This window comes from Stenella coeruleoalba (genome assembly GCF_951394435.1).
Source record: "Stenella coeruleoalba genome assembly, chromosome: 5".
NCBI classification, from domain to species: Eukaryota; Metazoa; Chordata; class Mammalia; order Artiodactyla; family Delphinidae; genus Stenella; species Stenella coeruleoalba.
This window is the reverse complement of record NC_137150.1, coordinates 74,550,118-74,577,686: the sequence shown is the minus strand read 5'-3', so window position 1 is coordinate 74,577,686 and position 27,569 is coordinate 74,550,118. Positions and strand designations below refer to the sequence as shown.

Below are 27,569 nucleotides of genomic sequence, written 5' to 3'. Positions count from 1 at the left end.
TTCACCTTTATTGTATTTATTTTATCGTGACTTTCTATTTATGGAAAATGAAACTAATGTTTTATTTGAGGTGATGATGTAAAGTTTATTTTAAAAGTAAATTCATTTAGGTCTTGAAAAAATGTCGATATCAAGAAAACAAATTATGGAAGAAAAGAGTAGAGACGATATATGGTTTGTCAAGAATCCTGTATGGAAAACATGATGTTAGGACACATCATTGGGTGGGTGTTGCGGAGGAGGGCTTTTAAAAGCATGGGGGTGGGGGAAGCAAACAGGTAAATAGAAATAAGTAAAAAGAAATATGAAATATCAACAACATGACAAATGTCACATGAAAGTAGTAAAAGAGAAAATTGAACCAAGCCTGCGTTGGAGCTGAACTCCGAGTTATTTTCTGATAACTGACTTATTCTCAGATAAGCACCTGTTCCGGGGAAGTTACCCCCCACCGCCAGCTTACTGTCAGTCTGGGGAGAGTGTAATGACGTTTAACTTGACGTTCAAGGCTGCAACTCGACCTGCAACTTTCCCAATGATCTGTAACCAGAAATTCTTTTTGGTCGCTGTTGTTCTTCATCACCTATAAAATGTCTCTTCCAAGAAGGAATCTTTTTTTTTTTTTTTTTGCGGTACACGGGCCTCTCACTTTTGTGGCTTCTCCCGTTGCGGAGCACAGGCTCCGGACGCACAGGCTCAGCGGCCATGGCTCACGGGCCCAGCTGCTCCGCGGCATGTGGGATCTTCCCGGACCGGGGCACGAACCCGTGTCCCCTGCATTGGCAGGTGGACTCTCAACCACTGCGCCACCAGGGAAGCCCAAGAAGGAATCTTTGATCTGGCTATCTCAGGAACTGTTTTCTTTATGACAAATTTGAAATAAAACTTGGGCATGCATTCATAAGCAATCTCCTGAGAGGCTGCATAGCATCAGGAATCAGTCAGATACTCTGATTATGGGCCTATCTTACTGAGAAGATGAAAAGAATGACAATGCTTGCTGAAGACAATGGTGTGTGGGAAACATGCCTCATACACAGCCTTTGGGGGAAGGGACATTTGGCGATATGCATCACAGGCCTCTAACAATGGACCCACCACTCGACCCAGCAATTCCATTCTAGGAATTTTTCCTAAGGGAACAGTCAGACCTGTGCTCAAAAACATCTATACAAGGATGTATTATTCTTCATAGGAAAAAATTTAAACTATGAAAATGTCCAAAAGCTAGAGCTTGGTCAAGACAAATTTATTGAGTTCATGAGAAGAATATTACATAGTCACTATGACAAAGGAAATTTTCAGCAATACTGTATTTACTAAGTATAAATAAACTACAAAACAATAGATACAGTGAGGTACTATGCTTGGGTTCCACCAGCCAGTGTCAAGTCTAGGTGTTTTCCTTCATTCACCGAACACTTTAGCGCATCTACAACTGCCAGATGTTGTTCCAGGCTCTGCGGATGGAGCAATGACTTGAAATGAGCATTTCTGCGATAACTGTGAAAGTGCTATGCAGGGCACACGCAAGGTGGGCTGGGAGCTACTTCCCGTAATGGGAAGATCTCACCTTGAAACCCTCTCTGTACAGTGCACCTGATAAGCACAACACCCAGCAGAGGCCAGCGCACACAGGCACGCAATAAACAGCCCCCGATTGGCAGGATTCCTTTGCAGGCAAATATCTCAGTCTCTGCTCCACTCTGGGCGGCAGCCGCCATAAAGGGAAGGACCAGAAACCACCCTTCCCTCTGACCTCCTGCAGTGAGGGGAGGTCTGTCTCCTCAGGGAGACTCCCCCTTCCTTTCTGGAAATTCTCTCCCACCGGCCCTGGTCCCTCTCCCCAGAAGACTCCTTGGTGTCTCTGGAAATCACAAGGTTGGGGAGTGGGTGCTGGGAGGTAGGGCTGGGCAGTAGTGTCTACAGAACTTCTCTCTAGAAGCCATCTTGTCCTGGCTCCTGCTGAGTCAAGATGCCTTGTAATAATCTGCCCTGTAACTATTTGTAGTCCCTTGAAAAATATTTCCTCCTCTCCCAATAATGCTCATTCAGAGGGTAGTATAAATGTGTGGGTTTGTGAACTGAAAACTAATTACCAACGGGGCACAATCTCTGGGAATCTTTTCTCCTCTGAGAAAAAGTTACGTTCTAGTGCAAATACCCTGAAGCTCTTGCAGGGCTGGGCCCCCAGGGTGTTGTTCCCACACGGACCCAGTGTGGAGTGGTGGGAAGAGTAGTTTTCCCCAATACATCATCCCAGAGAATTGAAAGTGAGCTGGATATCACTTTATCATCACTAAGATGGCTATAAGCAAAAGACAGATAATTGCCAAGTATGGGTGAGGATGTGGGGAATTGGAATCCTCATACACTTCTGGTAGGGATGCAAAATAGTACAGCTACTCTAGACAAAAGTCTGGTAATTCCTCAAAAAGTGAGAGTTCCCATTTCACCCAGCAATTCCACTTCCAGATATGTTCCTAAGAGAAGTGAAAAAACTTGTCCACACAAAAATTTGTACATGAAAGTTCATTATTCACAATAGCCAAAAGAGAGAAAGAACCCAATGTCTATCAACGGATGCATGGATTAACAGAATGTGGTATATTTCATACAGTGGAACATTATTCCACCATAAAAAGGAATAAAGTACAATGTGGATAAAGCTTGAAAATAATAGGCTAAGTGAAACAAACCAGTCACAAAGACCACATATCGTATAATTCCATTTATATTAAATGTCCAGAATAAGCAAATCTGTAGATACAGAAAGTGGATCAGTTGTTGCCTAGGACTAGGGGGAAGTGGGAGGATGAGGGGATGATGGCTAAGAAGTATGGGTTTCTTTCTGGGATGATGGAAATATTCTAAAATTGGCTGTGATGATGCATTGAATTTAAATCAGTGAACTGTATGGTATGTGAATTACATCTCAATAAAGCTGCCACCAAAAAATAAAAAATTTAAAATGTAATCTGGGATGGATTAGATGGAAATCTCTCCAGCAATTTTACAGAGGACTGTCTTAAAGGAAACTTTTATTCACCAGAGGCCTCCCTCTGCCTACAGATAGCTTTTTGTAATGACCACATCTCTGCATAGTTCAGAAGAGCTATAGAAATATAGTTATTAATAACAACTTACACTTTAAAAGCACCTACCATGTGCCACCATTCTACACTCTTCACTTCACACTTATTAACTCAGAATCATAAAGAAGATTTACTATTATAATACATATATTATGGCTAGGAATCTGAAGCACAGGTACAACTGTGACTTAGATCTGGGTCAGCAAGCTTGTTCAATAAAAGGCTAGACAGGGGCTTCCCTGGTGGCGCAGTGGTTGAGAATCTGCCTGCTAATGCAGGGGACTTGGGTTCGAGCCCTGGCCTGGGAAGATCCCACATGCCGCGGAGCAACTAGGCCCGTGAGTCACAACTACTGAGCCTGCGCGCCTGGAGCCTGTGCTCTGCAGCAAGAGAGGCCGCGATAGTGAGAGGCCCGCGCGCCGCGATGAAGAGTGGCCCCCGCTTGCCGCGGCTGGAGAGAGCTCTCGCACAGAAACGAAGGCCCAACACAGCAAAAATAAATGAATAAACTCCTACCCCCAACATCTTCTTTAAAAAAAAAAACAGGCTAGATAGGAAGATCTTTCTTCTCATTTTAAATTTTGACTGCAGGGGAAGTATAGAAAGTAGCTTGACATTACTTATGAATTATACAACATTATTAAATTGTTGTTAAAATGACTTAACCATAGTATAAAATTTGCATGTAGTGCTGTTTTACCTTGTAATTGTAAGTTGAATTCATTAAGAAGCATTACCAAGTCTTTAGCAAAAGCTACCTTCAAAAGCCATTGCAGGCAAATATCTCAGTCTCTGCTCCACTCTGCTCACTACTGCTCGGCCAGGAAACTGCTTTATAGTAGGATAAGTCAGGATGTTAGCTTCTATATTAGACAAAGATTCACAGAACCAGTGATGGTTAAGTCCACTGACAGTGAATGACGTTCATCGTTAACAGTACCGGCTCTACAACACAGGGTATATTCAAATATTCTCCACAGAATTCTTACTCATAAATACTATAATGAATAACCATAGGCTTTAAATGTCTAGCATTTTCAGGAGCTTTGTAAGTGAATCCAACTATAGCTTTTTCTGCTCCACACATATTTCTACCACCTTCAGCTGTAACATATCTTAGCAGATTCTACTTCAATTTATACTGAAAATAGTGTTCTCACAATTTCTTTGCAAATTTTTTTTTACAAAATAGCTTTATTGAGATTTAATTCACATATCATATATTTACCCATTTAAAGTAGATAATTTCATTTTGAAAATATTATTTCTTATAGTTGTTCCACAGAAGCTCTTCATAGAGGCTAATTATTCAGTCACTTCAAACTTGTCACTGGCTCCTTAAATAAACCACAACTGAGTAGTATTGGTAACATCTCTCACCTATCAAGAGCCAAGGAAAACCACTCAAAATTATTTGCCTTGTTTATTAATTGACCATTGACACTGTTCCCAATGTTCTCAACTCTTTGAGCAACTCTTCTTGCTGAAACAGTCTTAAATAAATTTCTTTTGTCTGGACACATTTCTTTGGCTGCTGCAATCAAAAACAATTTAATTAACTCATCCCTAATTGGTTTTCCTTGCTTGGCTAACAAATGAGCCACTTGAAAACTTGCTTTCACTGCAGCCTCATTTTCATTATTTAATTTTATGAGGAAATTTTGCTGCAATGAGATAATTCATTTAAAATTTTCTATTTTTCCTGATGGCTGCTCTCCTGTGATACATCCTTAGTCTGGTAACTTAACATAATCTATTAGTTTAGCCCACCAATCGTGTTGTTGCATAATAAGCAATGCTTTGCCATCGAATTTGATGACAAAATAATCCATACTCCATACTCCAAAATAATGCATACTGGCATTTAAAAGCATGGCACTTGAAGTCCACTTTTCTCTTCTTTTTTGACATGATGGTTATGCACTGGTGATTTAAAAAAGAAAATGTTGAAGCATTGGCATTTCCTCAGGGACTAGAGATGGAACACAAAACTCATTTCCCATTGCTAATACAAAGTCTGCTATTAGGTATGGTCAAGATGGTGGAGTAGGAAAACCCTGGGCTCACCTCCTCCCAGGGACACACCAAAATTACAAATAGTTACAAAGCAACTATCGATGAGAACAACCTGACGACAAGCAGAAATAATTTTCCACAACTAAAGATATAAAGAAGGAACCACAATGAGATGGGTAGGAGGGGCAGGGAGGCAATATACTCAAGACTCACACCCTAGAGAGACAGCCCACAAACAGGAGGATAATCACAATTGCAGAGGTTCTTCCCAAGCAGCAAGGGGTCTGAGCCCCACACTGGGTTACCCAGCCTAGGGGTCTGGCATGGGAAGACGAGTCCTCAGAATGTCTGCCTTTGAAGGCCAGCAGGGCTTATGTTCAGGAGAGCTGGAGGGCTGTAGGAAACAGAAACTCCACTCTTAGAGAGCTCGCACAAAATCTCAGATGCTCCAAGTCTAAGCACAGAGGCAATAAATTAAAATGAGCCTGGGTCAGACAAACCTGTTGATCTTAGAGCACCTCCCCAAGAGGCAGGAAGCAAAGGGGAAATGCCCTGGGGACATAGATGCTGGCAGAAGCCATTTTGGGGAACTCCTTCTACCATGAGGACACCGGTGCTAGCAAGCGCAATATTGGAGTCCTCTCCCTAGCATATCAGCACCACAGGTTTACCTACCCACCAGTGGACTGACAACAGCCCCAGAACCTGGCCCTGCCCATCAGTGGGCCAGGACCAGCCCTGGGGCTCCCTGGATCCTGCAGCCAGTTGCTCCAGGAATCAGTCCCACTCACCAGCAGGCCAGCAGCCACTGCATGAGGCAAGGCCTGGCAGAACCAGGCTGAGGGCCAGGCTTGCCTTCCATGTGCCCATGGCAGTTCGCCCCTCTACAACAAAAGGGCTCAGGCAGTCTACATATGGGGCACCCCTAGAGCATATAACTCTGGTGACCAGAGGGAAGTGTGCTGCTGGGCCCCACAGGATGTCTCCTACATAAGGTCACTTCTCAATCTTGGAGAAGTGACCTACCTAATACATACAAATAAACACAGAGAGTTAGGCAAAATGGGGAGACAGAGGAATATGTTACAAATGAAGAAACAAGACAAAACCTCAGTAAAAGAACTAAGTGAAGAGGAGATATGCAATCTACCTGATAAAGAGTTCAAGCTACAGATCATAAAGATGCTCAATGAACTCGGGAGAAGAATGGATGAACACAATGAGATTTCAACAAAGAGTTAGAAGATACAAAGAAGAAACAAACAGAGCTGAAGAATATAATAACTGAAATAAAAAACACACTGGAAGGAATCAATGGTAGATTAGATGGTACAGAGGAACAGATCAGTGGAAGACAAAGTAGTGGATATCACACACACACAAAAAGAATTTTAAAAAAATGAGGAACACTTAAGAGCTCTCTGGGACAACATAAAGCATACTAACATTTGCACTGTAGAGGTCCCATAAGGAGAAGAGAGAGAGAAAGTGGTAGAGAACTTACTTTAAGAAACAGTAACTGAAAACTTCCCTAACCTGGGAAAGGAAAAAAAATTCAGGTCCAAGAAGCACAGACAGTTCCAAAGAAGAGGAACCCAAAGAGGTCCACACCAAAACATACTGTAATTAAAATGGCAAAAATTAAAGAGAGAATCTTAAAAGCAGCAAGAGAAAAGCAACTAGTTATGTATAAAGGAACTCCCATAAGACTATAAGCTGACTTTTCAGCATAATCTTTGCAGGCCAGAAGGAAGTGGCACAATATATCTAAAGTGATGAAAGGAAGAAAACCTATAACCAAGAACATTCTACCTGGCAGGGCTGTCATTCAAAGTTGGAGGAGAGATAAACAGTTTTACAGACAAGCAAAACCTAAAGGAGTTCAGCACCACTAAGTTGGTTTTGCGGGAATGTTAAAGGGACTTCTCTAAGTAGAAAAGGCCACAACCAGAAATATGAAAATTACAAAGTGAAAAATTCTCATTGGTAAAAGCAAACATACAGTAAAGGTAATAGATCAACCACTTATAAAGCTAGTAGTAAGGTTAAAAGACAAAAGTAATACAATCATTTATATCCCAATAAGTAGTAAAGGGATCTACAAAACCAAAAGATGTAAAATATGACACCAAAATATCAAACGTTGTGGGGAAGGAGTAAACATGCAGGGTTGTTAGAATGCATTTGAACCTAAGAGATCATCAACTTAAAAAAAAAAGATATGTTGTTATATATGAATCTCATGGTAACTGCAAACCAGAAGTGTATAATAGATACACATACACAAAAGAGAAAGGAATCCAAACATAACACTAAAGATAGTCATCAAATCACAAGGGAAAAGAGCAAAAGAAGAAGAAAGGAACAAAAAAGAACTACAAAAACAAAAAGAAAACAATGAACAAAATGGCAATAAGTATGAACCTATCAATGATTACTTTAATGTAAATAGACTAAATGCTCCAATCAAGACATAGAGTGGCTGGTAAGATGGAAAAAAAAAAAGAACCATATATGCCTACCAGAGACTTACTTCAGATCTAAAGACACACACAGACAAAGTGAGGGGATTGAAAAGGTATTCTATGTAAACAGAAACCCAAAGAAAGCCAGGGTTGCAATATTTATATCAGTCAAAATAGACTTTAAAACAAAGACTGTAACAAGAGACGAAGAAGGACAATACATAATGACAAAGGGGCCAATCCAAAAAGATTGGGAGCACCTCAATACATAAAGCAAATATTAACAAACCCAAAGGGAAAGATTAACAGTAGCACGATAATAGTAGGGGACTTTAATACCCCATTTACATCAACGGACAGATCATCCAGACAGAAAATCAATAAGGAAACAGTGGCCTTAAATGATACGTTATACCAGACGGATTTCATAGATATATATATAACATTCCACCCAAAGGAACAGAACAGGAAAGACTTGAGGGGGCTGGATCAAGATGGAGGAATAGAAGGATGTGGAACTCACTCACCTCCTCCCACAAATACATCAAAAATACATCTACATGTGGAACAATTCTCACAGAATAACTGCTGAATGCTGGCAGAAGTTCTCATAGAACCAAAATTGCAAAAAATATCACCACATAACTGGGTAGGATGAAAGAAAAGGAAAAAGGAATCAGGATGGGACCTGCACCCCTGGGAGGGAGTTGTGAAAGAGGAAAGGTTCCTTTACCCTGGGAACCCCTTTTAACAGTTGGGAGATCAGTCGGAACTGAAAGGGAGCTTCAGAGGCTCAGAGGAGAGCACAGCAGCCAGCTTGTAGCAGGCAGAACAGAGAGAGACTAGCAGAGGGTCCTGCCACATTCCTGCACCCTTCAGCCCAAGATGTGCATTTACTGGTGTGTGCAGGGTCTGGGTGCCAAAACTTGGGCTTCAGAGGACAGAACAGGGAGAGGACTGGGGTTGGCTGTGTGGAGACGGCCTGAAGGGGCTGGAGTGTGGTCCAAACCCCAACTGGAGGTGGGCACAGGAAGGAGCCCAGGTCCGCCATTAAAGTCTCATTGGTAACACACACACTCGAAGGGAGGGTTGGGGCCCGTCATAGCAGACTCATTCTCACAGCAGGCGCAGCTCCACCTCCACGATCTCTGGGAGCGCGCAAGTGCTGGCGGGTTGTCCACACGTGGAGGTGGAGCTAAAATCCAAGCCAATCCCTAGGGGCCTCGTGACTTCGGAAGCAGGGCTGAAATCTGAGCTGTGTCCCAGTGGCTATGTAATCTGTAGATTTATGTTCTGCTGGTGGGTTTGTGAACTCAGTGCCTGAGGGATATATGAGCATATTACTGGTGCTCCAGTGGGTGGGGCAGGTCCAGCAATAGCAGCTGCAGGCTCTGTGGGTACACATGGAGGTAGGGCTGGGGTCTGGCCTGACTCAGTAGCTACCAAACATTTAGAGAAGACTTGACACCCATCTTTCTCAGACTACTGCAAAAACCGGAAGTGGAAGGAATGCTTCTGAATGCATTCTATGAGGCCGGCATCACCCTGACACCAAAACCAGACAAAGATTCCACACAAAAAAGAACATTACAGGCCCAATATCACTGATGAATGTAGAGGCAAAAATCCTCAACAGAATATTAGCAAATTGAATTCAACAATACATTAAAAGAATCATACACCATGATTAAGTGGGATTTTCCCAGGGATGGAAGGATGGTTCAATATCTGCAAATCAATCAATGTGATACACCACATTAACAAACTGAAGAATAATAATCATATGATCATCTCAATAGATGCAGAAAAAGCTTTTGACAAAATTCAACACTCATTTATGATAAAAACTCTCAACCAAGTGGGTATAGAAGGAACATACCTCAACATAATAAAGCCTGTCTACAACAAACCTAGATCCAACATCATACTCAATGGTGAAAAGCTGAAAGCCTTTCCGCTAAAATCAGGAAGAAGACAAAGATGCCCACTGTTGCTATCTTATTCAACACAATATTGGAAATTCTAGCCACAGCAATCAGGCAAGAAAAAGAAATAAAAGGAATCCAAATTTGAAAGGAAGAAGTAAAACTGTCACTATTTGCAGATGATATAATAATATATATAGAAAATCCTAAGGACGCCATCAAAAAACTATTAGAACTATTAAATAAATTCAGTAAGTTGCAGGATACAAAATTAATATACAGAAATCTGTTGTTTTTGTTCCTTTTATTTGTTGAGTGGTATTTCATTATATAGTTGTTCCATAATTCATCACGTGAATGGCTTTATAGTATGTCTTTAAATTGTTTGGTACACAAATGTTTGCTTGAACTTTGATACAAGAGATCTTTGCTAGAGGTCCCTGTTCAGTTACATGTCATAGCTACATATTTATCTGCCGTCAGCAAGTCATCAGCCTGCAGCTACTGAAGGGGGTAGATCTCCCGGAACTTTAACTTCAATTTACTTTTTCTGTTGGACGATTTATCCACCCACTCACCTATTCTTTGTTTTAGTGAATGCCTGCTAGGTGCCAGGTACTGAGCATACCATGTTGAGCAGGACAGACTTGGTTCCTACCTGGACAGAGCTTACGATTTTTAACCCATTAATCCCTTCATGATATGGGGAGCAGGTTGGAGAAGGAGGGAAGGGGAAATGACAAGAAAGCTTGGATGGCAAGTCCGAGGTCTTCAGGACCAGTTACTAGTGAAATGACTCATTAATCCTGTACTTGTCTGTCTTTCTTTTGGTGACAGGATGGCCCTATTGAAGAGAACCCATCTGTGTTATGTTTCTTTGTAGTTTACAGAGTGTTTCCATATGAATTCTCCCTTTTCATCCTCACAACAACTCTGGGAGGCAACACTTATTATCCCCACTTCCCTGATCAGGACACTGAGGCTCAGAGAGCTGAGCGGACTCAGGCCTCACATCGTGATCTGGGAAAAAGAGCCAGGAATCTGTTAGGGAGTGTCTCGTACCAGCTGTTAGAGCCCAGGCCTTCTGGTGATGATGTCAGTTTTTATGAGGTCAATAAAAATCCACCTGCATTTCTTTTCCCTGGCCTCTCCCTTGTATCTTTCTTATCTGAAGTTCATGTTTGCTGCGTCAGGTGGCTTCCTGTCGATACCATCCAGTTCTGGGGGTTTAAAGTTGTCCTGGCTGATCAATATCCAAGACAGGAGGACTCTTCCCTATATAATCTATATATTGTGCCCCTTACCTTTCATTACTTCTCACACAATTGGAAAATGACTGTGCACTGCTGGAGTTCTTTAAGTCCAAGGGTCTCAAAATATTTTTTAGCTTTTATTTACTGGCAAATCCCCTCCTGAGGGGGAGGCTGCACATTGCCAGGTGAGATGCACAGGTAGGACAAGTACTAGGGCCAGCTTGCGGGTGGACAGCAGAAGGTCCTCCCATTTTCAGTCCTAAACAGTTCCCAGGGGAGAGTGGGTATGGAAATGCTGTGATGTTTACAATGTCTAGCTGAGCTTGGCAGGAACAAGAAATATTCATTGCAGCATTATTTACAGTAGCCAAGATATGGAAGCAACCTAAGTGTCCTATTGATATATGAATAAAGAAGATGTGGTATATATACAGAGTGGAGTATTACTCAGCCATGAAAAAGAAAGGTTGTCATTTGTGACAACATGGATGGATCTAGAGGCTATTATGCTAAGTGAAATAAGCCAGACAGAGAAAGACAAATACCGCATCATCTCACTTATATGTGGAGTCTAAAAAGCAAAGCAATCACACGAATAAAACAAAATGAAAGGAGACTCATAGATACTGAGAATAAATGGGTGGTTGCCAGAAGGGAACGGGGTGGCAGTGAAGGAAACAGGTAAAGGGGATGAAGTGTTGTAAAACTCCAGTTATGTAGTAAATACACAAGGATGTAACATACAGCATAAGGAATATGGTTAAGAATATTGTAATAACTTTGTATGAGGACAAATTATTGCTTATCTGTGGACTTATCGTGGTGGTCCTTTTATAACGTATGTAAATGTCAAATCGTTATGAGGTACTCCTGAAACTAACATAATGTTGTACAGCAACTATATGTCACAAAATGTCACGGTATTACTACGTATGGCACTTGAAACACTATTGGGTTAAAACTGTTCCACTGTGGTGTGTAGTGTGCTGAGCAGCAGTGTGAAGTGATCAGAGTGTCATGTCATGTCACCCATAATCTGTTATGACTGATCGACCCTGCAATGGTAGCATGAAAGCTGCTGTAGACAACGTGCAAACAAATGAGTGTAGCTGTGTCCCAATAAGACTTCTTTTGTGACACTGAAATTTGGATTCCACATAATTATCACATTTCACAAAATACGATTCTTTTGATTTTTTCCAGTTTAAAAAAAAATGTAGTACTTCCCTGATGGCACAGTGGTTAAGAATCTGCCTGCCGATGCAGGGGACACGGGTTTGATCCCTGGTCTGGGAAGAACCCACATGCCACAGAGCAACTAAGCCCGTGCGCCACAACTACTGAGCCTGCGCTCTAGAGGCCGCAAGCCACAACTACTGTAGCCCGAGCACTCTAGAGCCCGTGCTCTGCAACAAGAGAAACCAACGCAATGAGAAGCCCCGATCACCACAACTAGAGAAAGCCTGTGCACAGCAATGAAGACTCAACGCAGCCAAAAATAAATAGATAAATTTTTAAAAAATGTAAAAATCACTCTTAGCTTGTGGGCCCTACAAAACAGGCAGCCGACCGTAGCTGGGCAGCCCATGCTCACGAGCGCAGTCAGACCAATGGGGACAGGTCCTCCCTCAGCAAGGTAGGAGCTGTCCAGAAGCATTCTGAAGATGGACGGGGGGATGGGTGTTCACTTTTAACGTCCTAGAAGGACCCCAAGAGTTGACCTCCACGAGGATGGCAGCAATCACCATCTTCCAGAGTTCTTTCCTGGTGCTGAGTTGAAATCACATCCACTGTCTCCTTTAACTCAATTCTGAGAAGTCAGTTCTGTAAGCAAGTTTCTACAGACTGAAAACTTGGATCTTAGGGAAGTAACGTAACAAGGGGACGTGCGGCAGCCCAGGGATTGAATCCCAAGTTTCAAAGCCCATGCTCGACTCACCACACCACACTGTTTTTACGTCATCCACACACTTGTCCAGATCTGCCCCACAGCCCTGTCCGTGCTCTCCAGCCAAGCCCTGTCACAGGATCCCTGCTGACTCGGCCTTCACTACGTCAGTCGCCATGGCTGGGCTTGCTGGCCTCACCGTCCCCCATACGCTTTTGATGACAACATGTGTCCTGGAAATCCAATGAGCTGGCTTCCTAGACTTTGGACCCTTATCCCAACCCTTCCATAAACCAAATTTTCCCTCCCTTGGGAAAACTTCCTCTCTCTGGTCTTCAGTTTCCTTATATGTAAAATCAGAATAGAGGTTGAGCCACACCACCATTTCGTGAGCTCCTTTCCAGTTTTAACTTTCTATGAGTCAACTGATTCCCCACCATGTTTTATTACCCACATGTTATCACATCCCTCTATTAGTGATAGTTATAGAAAGCGATTACTGCTAATAGGCCCAGAGAGGAATGGATTTTGAACCTTGCTTTAAGGTACATGACGCAAGAGTCCTTTCATAAACATAGCACCCCTGAAATGCAGACTGGTTGGCACATAAACAAGGACATTTATGAATAAATCAACTGAACAAAGACGCCAATTTTGAGACTTCCCCAGTGGCACAGTGGTTAGGGATCTGCCTGCCAATGCAGGGGACCCAGGTTTGATCCATGGTCCGGGAAGATCTCACATGCCACGGAGCAACGAAGCCCATGCGCCACAACCATTGAGCCTGCGCTCTAGAGCCTGCAAGCCACAACTACTGAGCCTGCACGCCACAACTACTGAGCCCGCGTGCCTAGACCCCATGCTCCACAACAGAGAATCCACAGCAATGAGAAGCCCATGCACCACAACGAAGAATAGCCCCCACTTGCCACAACTAGAGAAAGCCCGCACGCAGCAATGAAGACCCAACACAGCCAAAAATAAATTTTAAAAAAAAGACGCCAACTTCAGCCAAATGCACAAATTAGAAAGGGTAGACAATGGGGCACAATGGAGTGGGAGTAGCTGAAATGACAGCCAATTTTATAAACATCTATGACGCATCTACTATATGAGTGTTAGTCATAAGGAGTAGAGGTGGATACAAAACAAAGAGATAAATAAGACTGAGGTCCCGCCCTTAAAGAGTTCCCAGTCTAGTGGGTGATAACCAAGGTGCTAATAATAGAAACTTAGGATAATAGAAATGTAGAAATCAATGGCAATGACGTTAGGGGGCCTTTGACCTACCTGCCTCTGTAGAGAAGTAGGCTGAGAAAACTTGCTGTACTGTGATACCTATTAATCGGAGGACAGAGAGCTTCAGGGGGCATTAATGGCCTCAAGGTTCCATTATTCCTGAAGGTTAACTGACTTAGTTCTTCGGATACGAGCCTAGTGCTGGGGGGCAAGGGAGCGAGAAGGATGTGCCTTTCTCTTTTTTTCTTTTCATTTTGTATTGTTTCCTTAGTGTACATTCCAGGGAGTAAAACTACTAATTCAAGAATAAAAATTTTGAGGCTTCTAGAAATTGTTGCCAGATTATGTTCTTAATGATTTATATTAATTTACTCCTCTGCAGCTTTCTTTTCATCCATCAGCAAAATGTATTTTCACTTTTAAAAAGTAGGCTTTTTCCCTACGATGGTAGGGGAAAAATGATACCTCAGTATTTAAATTCTCATTTCTTTGACCACTAATGAGATTGAACATTCTCCATATATTTGCTAGGTTATTTCTAGTTGCTGCTCATGAATTTTGTCTATTGTTTCACGGGGAGGGTTATTCATAATGTTCTAAAGAAAGTGTATGAGCTTTTTTGTTTTGTTTTGTTTGTTTGTTTGTTTTGCAGTACGTGCGCCCCTCACTGCCGCGGCCTCCCCCGCCGCGGAGCACAGGCTCCGGACGCGCAGGCCCAGCGGCCATGGCTCACGGGCCCAGCCGCTCCGCGGCATGCGGGATCCTCCCGGACCGGGGCACGAACCCGCGTCCCCTGCAGCGGCAGACGGACTCCCAACCACTGCGCCACCAGGGAAGCCTGAGAAAGTGTATGAGCTTTTAACATATTTTACAGATTAAAGATATTAACCTTTGTTGGCCCTTAATTTTCTGTTTTTTAAAAAATTAATTAAGTTTTGGCTGCGCTGGGTCTTCGTTTCTGCACGCGGGCTTTCTCTAGTTGTGGCGAGCGGGGGTTACTCTTCGTTGTGGTGTGCAGGCTTCTCATTGCAATGGCTTCTCTTGTTGCGGAGCACGGGCTCTAGGCGCAGGGGTTTCAGTAGTTACGGCACGCGGGCTCAGTTGTTGTGGCATGCAGGCTCAGTAGTTGTGGCTTGTGGGCTCAGTAGTTGTGGCTTGCGGGCTCTAGAGCGCAGGCTCGGTAGTTGTGGCGCATGGGTTTAGTCGCTCCGCGGCACGTGGGATCTTCCCGGACCGGGGCACGAACCCGTGTCCCCTGCATCGGCAGGCGGACTCTCAACCACTGCGCCACCAGGGAAGCCCCATACTTTCATTTTAGAATGACATGTTTTTCTATTATAAAACTACATCTTTAGTAATACATTACAAAGAAAATTTAAAAATAAAATGAGGGGAAAAACCCATAGTCCTCCTACTCTAATATTGTTTATATTTTGATATGGGTATTCTCAAGCTTTTATCCTACATATTTTCCTTATTTTTTTTTTTGGAATTTAATTTTTATTTTTTTATACAGCAGATTCTTATTAGTCATCCATCTTATACACATCAGTGTATACATGTCAATCCCAATCTCCCAATTCATCACACCACCACCCCCCAGCCCCCGCAGCTTGCCCTCCTTGGTGTCCATACCTTTGTTCTCTACATCTGTGTCTCTATTTCTGCCCTGCAAACGGTTCATATGTACCGTTTTTCTAGATTCCGCATATATGCGTTAATATACAATATTTGTTTTTCTCTTTCTGACTTACTTCACTCTGCATGACAGTCTCTAGATCCATCCACGTCTCTACAAATGACCCAATTTCGTTCTTTTTTATGGCTGAGTAATATTCGATTGTACATATGTACCACAACTTCTTCACCCATTCGTCAGTTGACGGGCATTTAGGTAGCTTCCATGACCTGGGTATTGTAAATAGTGCTGCAATGAACATTGGGGTGCATGTGTCTTTTTGAATCATGGTTTTCTCTGGGTATGTGTCCAGTAGTGGGATTGCTGGGTCATATGGTAATTCTATTTTTAGTTTTTTAAGGAACCTTCATACTGTTCTCCATAGTGGCTGTATCAATTTACATTCAACGGTGCAAGAGGGTTCACTTTTCTCCACACCCTCTCCAGCATTTCTTCCTTGTAGATTTTCTGATGATGCCCATTCTAACTGGTGTGAGGTGATACCTCATTGCAGTTTTGATTTGCATTTCTCTAATAATTAGTGATGTTCAGCAGCTTTTCATGTGTTTCTTGGCCATCTGTATGTCTTCTTTGGAGAAATGTCCATTTAGGTATTCTGACCATTTTAGATTGGGTTGTATGTTTCTTTAATATTGAGTTGCATGAGCTATTTATATATTTTGGAGAATAATCCTTTGTCCTTTGATTCGTTTGCAAATATTTTCTCCCATTTTGAGGGCTGTCTTTTTGTCTTGTTTATGGTTTCCTTTTCTGTGCAAAAGCTTTGAAGTTTCATTAGGTCCCATTTGTTTATTTTTATTTTCATTTCTCTAGGAGGTGTATCAAAAAAGATCTTGCTGTGATTTATGTCAAAGAGTGTTCTTCCTATGTTTTCCTCTAAGAGTTTTATAGTGTCCGGTCTTACATTTAGGTCACAAATCCATTTTGAGTTTATTTTTGTGTATGGTGTTACGGAGTGTTCTAGTTTCATTCTTTTATATGTAGCTGTCTAGTTTTCCCAGCACCACTTATTGAAGAGACTGTCTTTTCTCCATTGTATATCCTTACCTCCTTTGTCATAGATTAGTTGACCATAGGTGTGTGGGTTTATCTCCGGGCTTTCTATCTTGTTCCATTGATCTACGTTTCTGTTTTTGTGCCAGTACCATGTTGTCTTGATTACTGTAGCTTTGTAGTATAGTCTGAAGTCAGGGAGTCTGATTACTCCAGCTCCATTTTTTTCCTTCAAGACTGCTTTGGCTGTTCGGGGTCTTTTGTGTCTCCATACAAATTTTAAGATTTTTTGTTCTAGTTCTGTAAAAAATGCCATTGGTAATTTGATAGGGATTGCATTGAACCTGTAGATTGCTTTGGGTAGTATAGTCACTTTCACAATATTGATTCTTCCAGTCCAAGAACTTGGTATATCTCTCCTTCTGTTGGTATCATCTTTAATTTCTTTCATCAGTGTCTTATAGTTTTCTGCATACAGGTCTTTTGTCTCCCTAGGTAGGTTTATTCCTAGGCATTTTATTCTTTTTGTTGCAATGGTAAATGGGAGTGTTTCCTTAATTTCTCTTTCAGATTTTTCATCATTAGTGTATAGGAATGCAAGAGATTTCTGTGCCTCAATTTTGTATCCTGAAACTTTACCAAATTCATTGATTAGCTCTAGTAGTTTTCTGGTGGCATCTTTAGGATTCTCTATGTATAGTACCATGTCATCTGCAAACAGTGACAATTTTACTTCTTCTTTTCCAATTTGTATTCCTTTTATTTCTTTTTCTTCTCTGATTGCTGAGGCTAGGACTTCCAAAGCTATGCTGAATAATAGCAGTGACAGTGGACATCATTGCCTTGTTCCTGATCCTAGAGAAAATGCTTTCAGTTTTTCACCATTGAGAATGATGTTTGCTGTGGGATTGTCATCTATGGCCTTTATTATGTTGAGGTAGGTTCCCTCTCTGCCCACTTTCTGGAGAGTGTTTATCATAAATGGGTGTTGAATTTTGTGAAAAGCTTTTTTCTGCATCTATTGAGATGATCATATGGTTTTTATTCTTCAATTTGTTAATATGGTGTATCACATTGATTGATTTGCATATATTGAAGAATCCTTGCATCCCTGGGATAAATCCCACTTGATCATGGTGTATGATCCTTTTAATGTGTTGTTGCATTCTGTTTGCTAGTATTTTGTTGAGGATTTTTGCATCTATATTCATCAGTGACACAGGTCTGTCATTTTCTTTTTTTGTAGGATCTTTGTCTGGTTTTGGTATCAGGGTGATGGTGGCCTCATAGAATGAGTTTGGGAGTGGTCCTTCCTCTGCAATCTTTTGGAAGAGTTTGAAAAGGATGGGTGTTAGCTCTTCTCTAATTGTTTGATAGAATTCACCTGTGAAGCCATCTGGTCCTGGACTTTTGTTTGTTGGAAGCTTTTTTATCACAGTTTCAATTTCATAACTTGTGATTGGTCTGTTCATATTTTCTATTTCTTCCTGGTTCAGTCCTGGGAGGTTATACCTTTCTAAGAATGTTTCCATTTCTTCCAGGTTGTCCATTTTATTGGCATAGAGGTGCTTGTAGTAGTTTCTTAGGATGCTTTGTATTTCTGTGGTGTCTGTTGTAACTTCTCCTTTTTCCTTTCTACTTTTATTGATTTGAGTCCTCTCCCTCTTTCTCTTGATGAGTCTGGCTAAAGGTTTATCAATTTTGCTTATCTTCTCAAAGAACCACCTTTTAGTTTTATTGATCTTGGCTATTGTTTTCTTTGTTTCTATTTCACTTATTTCTGCTCTGATCTTTATGATTTATTTCCTCTGGTAACTTTGGGTTTTGTTTGTTCTTCTTTCTCTAGTTCCTTTAGGTTTAAGGTTAGATTGTTTATTTGAGATGTTTCTTGTTTCTTGAGGTAGGCTTGTATAGCTATAACCTTCCCTCTTAGAACTGCTTTTGCTGCATCCCACAGGTTTTGGATCGTCGTGTTTTCATTGTCATTTGTCTCTAGGTATTTTTTGATTTCCTCTTGGATTTCTTCAGTGATCACTTGGTTATTAATAACGTATTGTTTAGCCTCTGTGTGTTTGTGTTTTTTACGGTTTTTTTCCCTGTAATTGATTTCTAATCTCATAGCGTTGTGGTCAGAAGAGATGCTTCATCTGATTTCAGTTTTCTTAAATTTACTTAGGCATGATTTGTGACCCAAGACATGATCTATCCTGGAGAATGTTCTGTGCCCACTTGAGATGAAAGTGTAACCTGCTGTTTTTGGATGGAATGTTCTATAAATATCAATTAAATCTATCTGGTCTATAGTGTCACTTAAAGCTTGTGTTTCCTTATTAATTTTCTGTTTGGAGGATCTGTCCATTGATGTTAGTGAGGTGTTTAAGTCCTTCACTATTATTATGTCACTGTCGAGTTCCTCTTTTTAGAGCTGTTAGCAGTTGCCTTATGTATTGAGGTGCTCCTATGTTGGGTGCATATATATTTATAATTGTTATATCTTCTTCTTGGATTGATACCTTGACCATTATGTAGTGTCCTTCCTTGTCTCTTGTAACATTCTTTATTTTAAAGTCTATTTTATCTGATATGAACATTGCTACTCCAGCTTTCTTTTGATTTCCGTTTGCATGGAATATCTTTTTCCATCCCCTCAGTTTCAGTCTGTATGTGTCCCTAGCTCTGAAGTTGGTCTCTTGTAGACAGCCTATATACGGGTCTTGTTTTTGTATCCACTCAGCGAGCCTGTGTCTTTTGGTTGGAGCGTTTAATCCATTCACGTTTAAGGTAATTATCGATATGTATGTTCCTATTACCATTTTCTAAATCGTTTTGGGTTTGTTTTTGTAGGTCCTTTTCTTCTCTTGTGTTTCCTACTTAGAGAAGTTCCTTTAGCATTTGTTGTAGTGCTGGTTTTGTGGTGCTGAATTCTCTTAGCTTTTGCTTGTCTGTAAAGCTTTTGATTTCTCCATAGAATCTGAATGAGATCCTTGCTGGGTAGAGTAATCTTGGTTGTAGGTTTTTCCCTTTCATCACTTTAAATATATCATGCCACTCCTCCTGGCTTGTAGAGTTTCTGCTGAGAAATCAGCTGTTAACCTTATGGGAGTTCCCTTGTATGTTATTTGTCATTTTTCCCTTGCTGCTTTCAATAATTTTTCTTTGTCTTTTAATTTTTGCCAATTTGATTACTCTGTGTCTTGGTGTGTTTCTCCTTGGGTTTATCCTGTATGGGACTCTCTGTGCTTCCTGACCTTGGGTGGCTATTTCTTTTCCCATATTAGGGAAGTTTTTGACTATAATCTCCTCAAATATTTTCTCGGGCCCTTTCTCTCTCTCTTCTCCTTCTCGAACCCCTATAATGCGAATGTTCTTGCATTTAATGTTGTCCCAGAGCTCTCTTAAGCTGTCTTCATTTCTTTTCTTTCCTTTTTCTTTATTCTGTTCTGCAGCAGTGGATTCCACCATTCTGTCTTCCAGATCACTTATCTGTTCTTCTGCCTCAGTTATTCTGCTTTTGATGCCTTCTAGTGTATTCTTCATTTCAATTATTGTATTGTTCATCTCTGTTTGTTTGTTCTTTACTTCTTCTAGGTCTTTGTTAAAAGTTTCTTGCATCTTCTCGATCTTTGCCTCTATTCTTTTTCTGAGGTCCTGGATCATCTTCACTATTATTATTCTGAATTCTTTTTCTGGAAGGTTGCCTATCTCCACTTCATTTAGTTGTTTTTCTGGGGTTTTATCTTGTTCCTTCATCTGGTACATAGCCCTCTGCCTTTTCATCTTGTCTGTCTTTCTATGGATGTGGTTTTTGTTCCACACGCTGCAGGATTGTAGTTCTTGCTTCTGCTGTCTGCCCTCTGGTGGATGAGGCTATCTAAAAGGCTTGTGCAAGTTTCCTGATGGGAGGGACTGGTGGTTGGTAGCTGGCTGTTGCTCTGGTAGGCAGAGCTCAGTAAAACTTTAATCTTGTCTGCTGATGGGTGGGGTTGGGTCCCTCCCTGTTGGTCGTTTGGCCTGAGGCGACCCAACACTGGAGCCTACCCAGGGTCTTTGGTGGGGCTAATGGCAGACTCTGGGAGGGCTCATGCCAAGGAGTACTTCCCAGAACTTCTGCTGACAGTGTCCTAGTCCTCACAGTGAGACAGAGCCACTCCCTCTCTCTGCAGGAGACCCCCAACACTAGCAGGTAGGTCTGGTTCTGTCTCTATGGGGTCATGCTTCTTCCCCTGGGTCCTGATGTGCACACTACTCTGTGTGTGCCCTCCAAGAGTGGAGTCTCTCTTTTCCCCTGTCCTGTTGAAGTCCTGCAATCAAATCCTACTACCCTTCAAAGTCTGATTCTCTAGGAATTCCTCCTCCTGATGCCAGACCCCCCAGGTTCAGAAGCCTGACGTGGGGCTCAGAACCTTCACTCCAGTGGGTGGACTTCTGTGGTATAAGTGTTCTCCAGTTTGTGGGTCACCCAACCAGCAGTTATAGGATTTGATTTTATTGTGATTGTGCCCCTCCTACAGTCTCATTGTGGCTTCTCCTTTGTGTTTGGATGTGGGGTATCTTTTTTGATGAGTTCCAGTGTCTTCCTGTCAATGATTGTTCAGCAGTTAGTTGTGATTCCAGTGTTCTTGCAAGAGGGAGTGAGAGCACATCCTTCTACTCTGCCATCTTGTACCCGTTATTTTTTTAAAGTATAAAATATTTAATTAAAAAATTCCAAGGAGAAAAAAAGAATTCCAGGGACTTCTCTGGTGGCGCAGTGGTTAAGAGTCTGCCTGCCAATGCTGGGGACACAGGTTCAATCCCTGGTCCGGGAAGATCCCACATGCCGTGGAGCAACTAAGCCCATGCACCAAAACTACTGAAGCCTGTGTGCCTAGAGCACACTTCTCTGTGCTCCGCAACAAGAGAAGCCACCATAATGAGAAGCCTATGCACCACAACGAAGAGTAGCCCCCACTCGCCGTAACTAGAGAAAAGCCTGTACACAGCAACAAAGACCAATGCAGCCAAAAAAACAAGTAAATAAAATAAAATTTAAAAATTCCAGGAATACATAAATATAAAAAGTAGAAGCTCCCTCATTTCTTCACTTCTTAATCCTGACATCAAAGGGTTTATTTTTAAAACTATTTGAAATAATTGCTTTCCTTTTCACTTCATAATATAACAAATGTTTATAATAGCTATATAATATTCTATTAAGCGGAAAGTAAACATTTACCAGTTTAGTCAGACAATTCTCGACATTTAGGTTATTTCCGATTGTTCACTCTTATAAATCCATGATGAACATCTTTTTGCCCACAACTCTTTCCACATATTGAATTATTCCCTGAGAGAAGATTCCCCCAAAGTGAATGACTGGGTCAATGGAAATCAACATTTTTATGACTCTTAATAAGTCTTGACAGAGTTCAAAGGGTTTTGTTAATTTACTCACCCACCCATAATCTCTTATGAGAATGACTCTTCCATCATACTCTCATCAGCATTGGATTCTGATAATTTAATAGGTGAAAAGAGTTTGCTTTGATTCACAACAATCACTAGAGAGGCAGCTTGGTGAGTGGAAAGTCCCTAGTCTTTGGAGCCTGACAGTCGTCATGGGGTCAGTTTCAGCTTTGCCAGTTGATATTGGTCAATAAGCTACCCGACCCTTCTGAACCTCAAGTTTCCTCATTTATAACTTAGATTATGGCATCTAACATGACTATGGTTGTGAGGATGAAATAAAACTGTATGCAAGATGCTTGGTGCCCAGGCAGGGGTAGTCTCCCTTCCTCTCCAGCTACAAGTGTTAACATTTTTCAGACCATGTGTCTTCTTGCACTTTCTCCTTAGTCAATCATCTGTGCATGTCCTTTGCCCATGTATCTCTTGGGTTCTTAGTGGTTTCCTTTCCTTTTAAAATTAATTTGTATGGGTTTAGGAATATCAAGATATATTAACCCTCATTCTGTCATATTTGCTGTAAATCCTTATTCTTTGATTTTTAATATTTTTCTTTATACACAGTTTATATTTTTTAGCATAATGTCATGCTTCTTCTCGGAGACCCCTCCTCTCTGGCATGTAATGGACAACTCTCTGGAATTCCATCCTCTAAGGTTAATATATTGTGGATGTGCTCGCCCTCTCCCCGCCAGACTACACGGGCATCCCCAGGTTCAGTTCAAGGATGCCCTCGACCTGGCCAGCAGAAGTGAAAGGGGAAACTTTTCTAAGGGTCTCAAATACAGCCTCTCTTTTCCTAGGAGGGAAATGAACGTGAATGGTGCCTTCCCAAGGATGTCTGGTATCTCCGGGTGAAGTCTTTGGCAAAGCAGGCAGCCTTGAAGTGGCTGCCTTTCCTCTTTCACTTGTACGAAGGCCTGAGTATGTCACTTACTAAAGTGACAGAAATTGCTAGAAACACCCGCCACCCTCAGCCTGCCTTGGGCTGGATATGCCTCCCGAGCGAGAGGTCCTTGGTTCTGAGCAAGGCTGGCTTAAGCCGAGGTGGGTCTCTTCCCTCCTGGAGCATCCGGTAGCATTCTCAGTACAGTCTGTGCAGCTGACCTCTCTAAAACTGGTATTTGTAAATGGATATGTTCTATCCTGCTATCTTCACTGAGCAACCTCCTTCCCTTGTTTTCATCTTCTAAAATTGATTCAGACTAAAAGAAGATAAAGAACTCAAGAAGGTGTAAGTGGCATTTTATCAATGATTATCTCAGGCAGAAGCAACAGAAACACACCATCAGACAAGGGTTCTTTGGGGGATACTTAAGAGCAGTAAAGAGAGGGGACAGGGGTTGGCTGTTCTAGAGGTGGGGATTAATTTCTCATAACCTCTCAATTCAAAAGATGTCAGAGGTGAGCTGGGCTTCACACTTGGCTCACACGAACACTCCCTGAGCCGTCTGGAGGAGAGTTCTAGTGAAAGGCAACTTGCCTGTGATCGTGGGAAAGAGCACATTCAGGAGGGAAACGTATAATGGTGGCCCATGGGATGACCTGGGAAGAGTCTCTCTTAGACAGGGCAGGCTCACACACATACTGCTCTGTTCACTCAAGACACGTATTGTTTTCTTCAGAAATTCCTGTCCCAAACTAACCCACTGGTCCCCCGTACTCTGCAGGAAGGCATAAAAGCTCTATAGACTGTGGGACTGCTGATGCAGCCTGCCTAGATGCCTAGCTTTCTTTCTGTACATTTTCATTTTATATCTTCCTTCCCTATTCCCTGGGTGCTTCCGTTTCATCATCCGAAAAACTATGTCCAAAGTTTTTCTCATTACCAGATTAGAAACCATATGTTTAACTTCCTTGGTATGTACTGCTCTATGAATGCTTAAGAGCTTCCTTAATACTATTATTTTCCAGTAGATCGGATCAGGGCTATATTCCACCCTCCTCTGGATCTCTGCCCACACAGAACAGGGCTGTTAACACCCCTCACCCGGCCTCCACACTTCACCTGACCCCACGTTCCAATCTCCCATTCATCTCAGGGTCAGCAGGGCCCCCAGATTCAGGCCATCAGCCTCCCTCACTCCCTCCAGGTGTACCTTGTAGAGCATATAATGGTTCTTCGTCACTGCAAAGATGAGGTTGATGTTGTTTTCTGCCAATTTCTCTCCAAGCAAGGCAAGGGATGGATAGTCCTAGGGCCAAGGCAAAAGGCAAGGTTGTAACACTTCTCCCAGGCTGACGCACGAGCACGTGGCTCCCACGTGCGCTCAGTAACTCATCACTTGCCACGATAAGCACCTTCCCCTGGCAGCGCCTTAATAACCACGCCCCATCGGCAGCTCCTTACTGAGAAACTGTGGGGGAGATTCTCCAGGAAAGGACCCTCTGGCACCTACTAAACTAGACTCACTCCTCCTACCCCTCCAACCCAGAATAGAGAAGTGATGAGTGGAGGTTTCCCACACTTGGTCCGTGTTTCCATCCCTTCAGCAGGAATGGGGCAGAGGGGGGAAGTCCCCAAAAGGAGAGCCACCACGTCCGACCACCTACCGTCAACACCTGTTATCTTCCCTCTCTTCCCTAAGACTGATCTTCCTGATCTCCTTGTCCTATTTTTCCTTTTCCTGTGCCCAGTATTGGGCCTGCCAGTGTCCCCTACAGGCTCTGCTCAGTCCTCTCATGGCTCAGAATGGGCAGAAGAGGCTGCTGACATTTGGACTAAAAGTTGGGCTATGGCGGGGGAGGGGTGCAGAGCAAGAAGGGAGGGAGGACACCTCGAGGCAGCTCAGCAACGTCTGGAAGGACTTTTAAGGGCTGATGATGGACGCTGGGGTCCTCATCGGTGAGCTCTACAGTTATCAGGTTGTACGGTTATGAGTTCTTTTTCCAGACTCCATTACTCTTGACCACCTCTTAAAACTGGAGAAAACTGGCTAGCCGAGCAAGAATGAGAAAGAATTTCTCTCCAGCCAAACACCAGAATGGGTTTGGGAAGGAAGAGGGTGTAGATTTTGGGAGGAAAAAACTGAACAGCAAGTGTGGAAAAATCTTAATTGTTGGCTCTGGTTGATAGTTAGGTCGAGTCCACTTCACTGGCCTAGCATATGTTTGAAATTCTGCCTAAGTTCTGTTTAATCGCATGGTCCCAGTGACAGACTCCTGGGAATGGAAGGTCCTTGGGGCTTCTCCTCCCGTGTAGGACACCTGCCGCCCCACCCCTGACACGGATGGAACTCAGGGCATCAGGAAACCCATTTCTAGAAGTCAGGAAGTCTCGTCTTCGCTGGTCTTGCCCCATAACTTCTATCCCAGTTTTTGGCTCTGCTGGAACACAGTCCTCTCCCTCGTGCAAAATCACTTCTCCCCTTTGAGATCCATCCTGTCTCGCCAGGTCACCTCTTCCCTCGACTAAACACTCCCCGTGTCGGGGCACAAAAGCAGAAAGCTACAGAAATCCCTGAGAAATGGTCTAAGTTAATGACGAGGAGAAGTTCTAGAAGCCCAGTTGGAGAAGATGGAGTAGAGACCCAGTCCCAAGAATGGGGTGGAGAGTCGGTGAGTAGAGGTCCAGAGGAAGGTGGCAAAGGCCGGCGAGGTCTCGGACCATAGGCGGGGCGGCGGGAGCGGTGCTGGGGTTCCCTGTCCTCACCATCTGGTTGGAGGCAGTGTACTCGTCGGCCTCATTCAGGTGGCACTGGCCGTCGTGAGGCTGCACCAGGCCCCCCAGCTTTCCGTCCAGCGCGATGTGGGGCACGTCGTCCGTTGTGAACACCAGCAGGTGCAGCGCGTCCTTTCGCCAGCCGATCTTCTCCTGAGGGACAGATGGGTGTTAGGCCTTCCTGGCTGCCACCCGAGACTGCCCTGGGGCAGCCTGCCCCTCCCTGCTCGACTCTGTACCTGACAGCCACTCCCCTTGGACGCCTCCCCTTTTAGCCTCCCCTATAGTTCCTTCCACAGAGCAGCCTTTAGTAGCCCCCCAACCCCCTTCAACACACTCGGCTGGCTGCCCTTGTCTAAGATGACTGATAAGTGATCACTTCAGTCCCCCAAGTAGACACGAATCACTCACAACAGAGTGTTCTAATGACCGACAGACAGATCTGTCTTTGGAGGATTTGCGAAAACCGGCCATCTTTCTGGTAGAAGTAAACCACTCCAATCACGAACTGAACTAGTCTGGTAGTTAAGGTCAATCAGACTCGCTCTTTTCTCCCTTTACTGCTTCACTGTATGCAATGGATCCACTCTTCAGACAGAGGCACGGCTCAATACGAGCTACCTTGCAAGGGAAGGACTCTATTTTTTCATATTTAGACACTGTGGCCCCGATACTACACAAAAACACTCCCAGTCATTACTAGTAGGAGCAGCTAGACCCTGATACAGGGCAACAAAAACTGGGATAGGGTTGCCTTCACACCAGTAGTGAAAGAGCATCCCAAAATACGTGGGTAGCAGGATGAATACAGGAAGGGTTTAAACACCGCTGGGTTACTACACAGGTACACTTGACACTGAAATAGGAGACTGGATTCACAGACTTTACAAGTTAAAAGCTATCACCTTATGGCAGATAAGGGATTGAGGGTATCATCCTCTCTTTCTTATCGCCACAATGATGGATAAAACAGCCTTCAAGAGGTATGATATTTTCTCATTTGCTCCGAAAGCAGCGTGGAAATAAGTCACAAAGAGTCAGCGTAACACAAGGAAGAAAAGGCAGTTTGAAAAGAAGCCAGGGAGGACTGAAAGCCAGGAGGCCAGCTGTGAGCAAAGAATTCACCTTTGGGGAATCAGTTTCCCAGACTCTCAACGTTCATCCAACAGACAATTACTGACTTCCTACCACATGCAGTCCCCATGGAAGGCACTGGGTCTAAGAAACAGCCTGTTCCAGACCTCAAAAAGCTTGCAGTCAAGTGGAAACACAGCTTTAACGTATCACAATAAGCATGCTTTTTAACATCTTTATTGGAGTATAGTTGCTCTACAATGGTGTGTTAGTTTCTGCTTTAGAACAAAGGGAATCAGTTATACATATACATATGTCCCCACATCTCTTCCCTCTTGCGTCTCCCTCCCTCCCACCCTCCCTATCCCACCCCTCTAGGTGGTCACAAGCCACCGAGCTGATCTCCCTGTGCTATGCGGCTGCTTCTGAGAAAACCATAATTCAAAAAGAGTCATGTACCAAAATGTTCATTGCAGCTCTGTTTACAATAGTCAGGACATGGAAGCAACCTAAGGGTCCATCGACAGATGAATGGATAAAGAAGATGTGGCACATATATACAATGGAATATTACTTAGCCATAAATACACTTTTAACGGAAACCCGGGGAGGAGGAGAGAAGGCTTCCCAGGGCAGAGGAAATGTCAGCTGAGCTGAAGGTGAAGAGGACCCTTCAAGGAAACTGGAAGAAGAAATGACAGAGGAGGCAGAAGTTGGGGTGGGGAGTGGGTTGCTCTAGGTGCTGGTAAAGGCACAATGACCAGGCCGGGCACGTTTTCAGAACCCAGAGGAAGCAACCTAGAAGGTCCCTAACAC

At 43.0% G+C, this 27,569-nt stretch overlaps 1 protein-coding gene across 4 annotated transcripts in view; it reads right to left on the bottom strand.

Annotated features, from left to right (window-relative positions):
- LOC307187189 (integrin beta-5-like) overlaps positions 1-27,569 on the bottom strand; it is a 105,121-nt gene that overhangs the window by 10,306 nt on the left and 67,246 nt on the right. For 2 of the 4 annotated variants that reach the window (XM_079922979.1, XM_079922980.1), the window contains exons 6-7: positions 25,671-25,832; positions 24,118-24,213 (exon numbers count right to left, since the gene is read on the bottom strand). In XM_079922979.1, coding sequence (XP_079779105.1) covers positions 24,118-24,213; positions 25,671-25,832 — 258 coding nt within the window. Of the gene's footprint in view, positions 1-955; positions 1,461-3,894; positions 5,019-24,117; positions 24,214-25,670; positions 25,833-27,569 lie in introns of those variants that run through there. The other 2 variants (XM_079922978.1, XM_079922977.1) reach the window with 2 other exon arrangements.